Here is a 7,359-nt window from a genome sequence, read left to right on the forward strand (position 1 = left end):
CCTGGGAAACCCTGGTATACTTTTAGAACACAGTAAAATTTATAAAATTCAAATTATGTGTTTAGTCACTAGAGGTATTACCTCATCATCTGAAATTCTGCATAAGCATCCCTTATAATGAACAAAGTTTACATTAATCCATCCAAGGGGATTATTCTGAGATTCTGATAATAATTTTCCAAGTATATCTGGAAAGGTAAATTGATTTTAAAAGATATGTAATTGATTAAAACATCATTTTGAACAACCCATTTGTGATCTACTGTGAGAGCTGCTTCTAAATGCCTTCTGGCCAATGTCAAACCAACTGGAGCAAATAATTTTTCATGTAGCTAAGGAGAATATCTGTAGTATCAGTTCAGTTCGGTGGCTCAGTCGTGTCCAACTCTTTGCTATCCCATGGACTACAGCACACCAGGCCTCCCTGTCCATCACCAACTCCCAGAGCTTACTAAAATTCATGTCCATTGAGTCGGTGATGCCGTCCAACCATCTCATCTTCTGTCATCCCCTTCTCCTCCTGCCTTCAATCTTTCCCAGCATCAGGGTCTTTTCCAATGAGTCGGTTCTTCACATCAGGTGGCCAAAGTATTGGAGCTTCAGCTTCAGCATCAGTCCTTCCAGTGAATATTTAGGACTGATTTCTTCTAAGATGGACCAGTTGGATCTCCTTGCTGTCCAAGGGACTCTGTAGTATATCATGAAAAAAGAGAAAATCCACTTCACCTGTCTAGCTCTGTGCTAACGTCTCCAACCCCTGTGTCCGTGTCTGTTCTCTCCTAGGTATGAGAAAGTGCCGGTCATCTTGGTGGGGAACAAAGTAGACCTGGAAAGTGAGAGAGAGGTGTCCTCCAATGAAGGCCGGGCCCTCGCCGAGGAATGGGGCTGCCCTTTCATGGAGACATCGGCCAAGAGTAAAACCATGGTGGACGAACTCTTCGCCGAAATCGTGAGGCAGATGAACTATGCCGCACAGCCCGACAAGGACGACCCGTGCTGTTCCGCGTGTAACATACAATAGCACTGACATGTGGCTGCCCGCCCCCCACCATTGGAGGCGACACCAGCCTCTCCTGCTCGACCATGGAGCCTGCAGGGTGTGCGGTGTGAACCTCCAGGGAAGCAGCAGATTGTCCTTCAGAGCCAAGCGGCGATTGTCAGCTGATATCTCTGAGTCACCTTTGGGTCCAGTTACTGCAGTCTTCACCATCGTCCTCAGTCCCCTCCAGGCACCTGCAACTTCAGGCGTCGTGGCCCAGTTGATCCACAGGGCGACCTCCTTCGAAAGCTATGATGGCATTGTCACTTGAGTTGACAGAAGCAACTATGGTCAACGTTAAAAGTAATCACGGGACAGAAACCGGAAGAATTCCTGTGACCGCTTAACCATTAAAATATTTTGTCTTCTTTAAAAAAAATAGATGAGTCAAGGAGAAATATTTTCCTACCAGAGTACTGAATTTCAGGAACTGAGATAGTGCTTCTAACCAATGTATCACATCAAGGAAGTAATAGCAGCTGACCTGCCGACAGCATTCCAGGGAGAGATTCTTTGCTCAGCTGACACACTTCTGTTTTTCAAAGTTGATGCTTAATTGTAGATGTTATCCTAATTTGTGACACAGAACTAACTCACGCACCAGTCTCTGATAGAGCCAGAGTCAGCACAGGTTGGGTGAAAATACAGCCTGATGTTAGAATGTCATCACCTGCTTTGCCCAGAAAGTGGAGACTCTCACAAGGGTTTGAGTCAAATTAAAACCCCAGACCCACCCCTCTGTTCACCAAGCAGGGATGGTCTTTGTTACTTTACTGAACAAGAAGGAAGCAACTGTGATGGAAAAAGATTGCCTAGCCTTACTAACGAGAAGCATTCCAGTAGATGAACTAGTACCATCGTGTAAGGAAAATGAAGCCATGTTGCATCCACATGTTCCCGTTTGCAGAAACCTCGCAGGACAGTACCGATATCTTGCATTTTTATGTTCGTTAAAGCAGCAAATTCCTTCTTGCCTTTAAGGGCTATGGTTGTGGTGTGATTCTTGGCTAACCTGCTTTCAAAATCAAGTTTTCTATAGCAGAGCTTTATTGCAGGCATTAAAAAAAAATTTGAATAACCATGTGAAATAATTGGGGCTTAAAAGTAGAACAGAAATTATAGAGTGGAAAGTAAGAGACAAAAAAAAACCCTTTAATTTTCCTGGAAAATTCTATGAAGATTTTCTTACAACAATTTTGGCCTGATTACTGAAGTGGCAAATAAAGCTAGAGTGAATATTTTGTCTTGAAAAGGTGCTCAAGCCCTGACATTTTTGGTTTTTATAGCCGCCAAGTATTTATCATTTGCATGACTAATGGCACAGGAAAAACGTATTCATAAGTTTTACAATCAAGCGCAGAAGGGTTTTCAACCACCTTCAGAGTTATAAAATGCCGAAGAGAGTGTTTTGAGCTGATCCTCTGGAGATGAATTTGGCCTTCAGAACTGCAGTATCACTGAGCCTGTGATCTGCATACCGCCTCAAATTTCTTGTCGGTTTCACACTCTTGTGCAAGTCACCTTGGGTCTTACGTGTGTTACTGAGTGAGAATGTGTGTTTGCGTGTGCACGTGCGTTAATGTTCTGAAGAATTTGGCACAAGTCAGAGATAGTTGCCTATACTGAGAATCTGTCCTGCAGAATACCATGGAGCAAAAACATTTTTTTTGTCTTTTTTTTTTTTTTTTTAATACATTCTTGAAATCATTGCTAGCCCTCCCCCCAAGTGTTTAGTAAACTGATGTTAATGTTGGAGGAGAGAAAAAAGGTGGATAGTACTTTTCATAAATGAGAAGACAGATGTGTGGGTCAAACCAGGCATGGTTGTCAAAAGTCTTTGAATTGTGAATATTTGCATTCTTCAATATAATTTTTTGAATAATTTCCAATTATGAAGCACCTTTTATAGGCCAGAAAGTTCTAACCAGTTTTACTGCATCAAATTTGGTCATGTAAAAGGTGATTTGACTCAATCATGTAGACAAGTCAGTGATTCAAGAAGTATGATTTTTATCAACTGAAAGAGAAATATTTGTTAGTGCACTGTTTGAGTTTTGAAGCCTCTGACTTCTCAGAATGATTCTGGTTTTTAGAATTCCATATTTAGTAGAAATTTATGGCAAGTAAGATTACATATAAAAAATCTATAAAGACTTTACGGTTTTACATTGTGGATTGCTATGCAGACAAAAATAAGTTAAATAATGTGAAAGGTATGGCAGGATATAAGGTGGAAACGATTATCTAAATATTTGGGTTTTAGTTAGATGTGTTTATGTCAGACAATAAGGTGGTTGTTTTTATTTTTACTGTAAAGATGTTAATAACTGATATGGCTGCCTGATCAGTGTTTCCACCCAGCCCTGCGTATTTAGTGACAAAGCATCAAATATATCCAGAAACTTGGAAACCCTCGTGTGCTCTTACTGTTGGTGTTTCATCTGGTATGAAAATAACTCAGCTTGAATGAATGTGTTTGTTGAGATGTTAATACAGAGCTTAAGAACAGGAAGATGAAATTTGTTGGCACATGATTAATAGTTGGTGACCTTGTGTCGCTATTTATTTTATGCCCTGATCAGAATAGCAACTAGATAAGTGAAAGTTTTTCTAACATGCCTTAAAAATGTTATGGTTTGATCCAAAGACCCACTTTTTCTTTAGCTACTACGATAAGGTTTTCTTCTTTTTTTTTTCCTTTGTTTTGTCTTGTTTTACTTTTATACAAAAGCAGCATTTTTTTTTTGTAAGATTTTTTGTTCTGTGTCGCAACTTTTTTGTTGTTTTTTGGTTCTCTTAAGCTGTGATAGTGATGGTAACTGATGCCTTTCTTTTTGTTCAACTCATACAAAACAAGCCAGCATCTGATCAAAAGTATTACATAAAATCTTCCTTAAACTATGGAAAGGTGCTTTGATGATTTTTCTTCTTTGGTTTGTAGAATTAGGACTGAACTTTTGACTCTAATCACTACAGTTGCCATCACTTTTCTGTGGTCAAACTACTGATATTTGCTTTTCTATATAAAGAAATGTTGCCTGAGGATGTCTGCTGCTTGTTTTCAGGAGTCGTCCAGTAGGAATATTGTCTATGTGTATGAATATGAAAGTGCTTATTTCGCTTGTTGCCATTGGGTTTTTGTTTGTTTGTTTTGTGGTTTTTTGTTCTTCTCGGTAGTCCTGTGTTAGCACTTGGGTAAGCTTTAATGGTCTCCTTAGCCAATCCAATGTTAAAGACTATGGGGTCTTTTTTTTTTTTTTGATTAACGTGTCTGTCATTGTGCATCTCTTAAATCTTGATCAGGGTTTCAAGAATGACTGCAGTGGGTTTTGGAAACAGACTTATCCTTATTGATTTGGGGTTTCCCAGAGATAAATATAGTTCACAGTTAATTGTTGAGCTCTAATACAACTGACCATTTAAAATTGAACAACAGTTTATTGTTTTGTAACAGTGTCAGTTGTTAAACCTTGACCTTTCAGTTAAAACATGAATTGTAGTTATAACTCAATGCAAATTCAACAGTTGTATTTGGAGTTAAATTATTTTAACAAATAAATTTATTTAATGAAATTGCCTCTGGATTTTTTCTTGTTGTTTTATATGTATTCATGGGTGAAATGTATTTTTTCAAAAACTAAAAATTGCTGTAGAATTCTGTTTACAGAAATGGTCAAGCTGAGAATTCATCATATTAAAAAGGTTAGTAGATCATTTTCATAGCTTTTAAAAATAAAAACATGAGAAAGATTTTTTAATTAGTAAGTTTAGATATGAACAGTATTTTATATTTTTGATGATAGCTGGCTAATTTGAAATCTCAACGGTATTCACGTTCACAGAATTGTTCTAGATAATTAACATTAATTAGCAGTTGCTTTGTGGCCCTGCTGGTATCACAGAAATGTATCTGTGTCCTTCCACTGATGGCTTGGGGGTGTCTCTTTGTTTAGGTCTTGTGGATTTTTAAGGTACCAGAGGCTGGAGGTTGCTGTTTAGTAAGGGCTGTAGGGCCTGCTTGTTCTATATAGGGCCCTGTGAATGTTGACAGATGCTGTTAATTATATACAGCCTTCAGCTGCTCTGATAAGGAGCCCATTCATTCCCTAAGCCAATTTAAACTGTGCCTTTTGGTCATGTTGCCTTCAAACTGTGTTGAAATTTCCTGGCAACATTCCACCAGTTTAGAAGCCTCATTGTTTTGGAATAGAATAATTTGAATGAATATAACAGAGGCACTGTAGGCAGAATCTCAAATATTTAAAGGAAAATGTGTCTATATTTTAGTATAATAAACAAGTATCTACTGGTTGGCCTCATAATCTCATTTGAAGCCTTTGTAAAGTATTCAAGCCTATCACATTCTGCTTCCAATTGGGAGAATTTCTTTGTGAGTGGAAAATAAAATTTTGAAATTCTAACACACTGTACTGTTTATTGATTGTTAGAGGACCATGAATAAAAATATAAAAAGCTAAAGAGAAAAGTGCTACCAATTGGGAACCCTTCTGACCTCTTGAGACCTGGGAAGCAGAGAAAATTGTCACAAAATCCCTTTAAAAAGCTGCTGACCTCTTATTTCTTTCTCTATAAATAAACTTTATTACGTGAAAAATATATTACATTAAAGGGTGAAAAATGTAATCCCTGAAAAAAAAACCCAAACATCCGCTTTCATGAGCAAACACCCATTTGTTCTAGTATAGCACAATTTTTTTCATGTTCTTTATTTTCTTTTTTTTAATTAGTTTATTTTTTAATTGAAGGATAATTGCTTTACAGAATTTTGTTTTCTGTCAAATCTCAACATGAATATCTATGTTTCCAAGTAACTAGGAAAAAAACATAGTGATACTTCATTTGTTAAATGGAAAATTTAAACTGGTTTTAGATTTTCAATATTAACTTTTTCCCCCTGCTTTTTGCCTTTTTTTTTTTTTGAAGTTGTTGTTCAGTCACTAAGTCCCGTCCAACTCTGCGACCCCATGAACTGCAGCACACCAGACTTCCCTGTCTTTCCCAATCTCCCGGAGTTTGCTCAAACTCATGTCCATTGAGTCGGTGATGCCATCCAACCATCTCATCCTCTGTCGTACCCTTCCCCTCCTGCCCTCAATCTTTCCCAGCATCAGGGTCTTTTCCAGTGAGTTGGCCCTTCTCATCAGGTGGCCAGAGTATTGGAGCTTCAGCTTCAACATTAGTCCTGACTCCAGTGAATATTCCAGGTTGATTTCCTTTAGGATGGACTGGTTTGACCAACCTTGCCATCCAAGGGACTCTCAAGAGTCTTCTCCAGCCCCACAGTTCAAAGGCATCAATTCTTTGATGCTCAGCCTTCTCTGCTGCTCTTCCAGGTGACGTGATATGTTATTTCTTCAAATATTTTCTTTGAACAATAGTCTTAATGTTACCTTTCTAAAGATTCGTGCATGATTAATGGAGAAAAAAAGTAGAAGAATACCTGCTGGAAATATTCAATATGAAGACCTACTTATACACACAAATTAGAGGGGAAAACAACTGACTGAACAATAATGTGATTCCGTCTGTGGGAATTTTTATTAAGGAATCTCCCACTTCAAAAACTCAAAAATATGAAAGATTTCATTGTTTTATCATATCATTACAATTTTATATTGACTGGGGTATGCTTTACACTTTTACCTTTAAAAAGATCAAATATCAGTGAAATGTACAGAAAGGGAAAAGCCACTCAATTTCCAAATTCCCAAAACAACCATGTTAATATTTGATGTAAACCATTCTAGACATCTTTCTCTGCATATACAGATACACACACATGTATAAGAAGGATAAATAATTCTATGTTGCTTATAAGAAAACTGGCTCTAAAGCAATAAAAATGAATCACACGTGGTCACTGAACTAATAAAAGTGCCAGGGTTGAGATCCAGACTCATAACTTTAAATCATCTTTTTTCTATTGTTACTTCTTTTTTTAAATGGTATCCACTCATTCCAGGCTCACTCATCTGTTATTCCCTGAGGATTACTCCTACACCTGGCATGGCACAACCTTACCGATAGGCACAGACACATAATCCCTGATACCAAAGACAATTTAATTGTCCTGGTCCCTTCAAGCTGCTCCGACAAAATACCATCGTGCATGCATACTCAGCTGTGTCCAGATATTTGCGACCTCATGGACTGTAGCCCACCGGGCTCCTGTGTCCATGGGATTTCCCAGGCAAGAATACTAGAGTAGGTTGCTATTTCCTCCTCCAGGTGACCTTCCTGACCCAGGGGTCAAACCACATCCCCTGTGTCTCCTGGATTGGTGGGTGGATTCTTCACTA

The 7,359-nt window shown here is 38.2% G+C and overlaps 1 protein-coding gene across 1 annotated transcript in view; it reads left to right on the forward strand.

Moving 5' to 3' along the window:
• The window catches only part of RAP2A (RAP2A, member of RAS oncogene family), a 39,332-nt gene extending 36,705 nt beyond the window's left edge, over positions 1–2,627 (forward strand). The window contains exon 2 of the mRNA NM_001192942.1: positions 784–2,627. Within this exon, the coding sequence (NP_001179871.1) occupies positions 784–1,021 (238 nt within the window). The 3' untranslated portion in view covers positions 1,022–2,627. The remainder of the gene's footprint in view (positions 1–783) is intronic.
• The last annotated feature ends 4,732 nt before the right edge of the window (positions 2,628–7,359 follow it).

Source organism: Bos taurus, chromosome 12 (assembly GCF_002263795.3).
Source record: "Bos taurus isolate L1 Dominette 01449 registration number 42190680 breed Hereford chromosome 12, ARS-UCD2.0, whole genome shotgun sequence".
In the NCBI taxonomy this organism is placed as follows: domain Eukaryota; kingdom Metazoa; phylum Chordata; class Mammalia; order Artiodactyla; family Bovidae; genus Bos; species Bos taurus.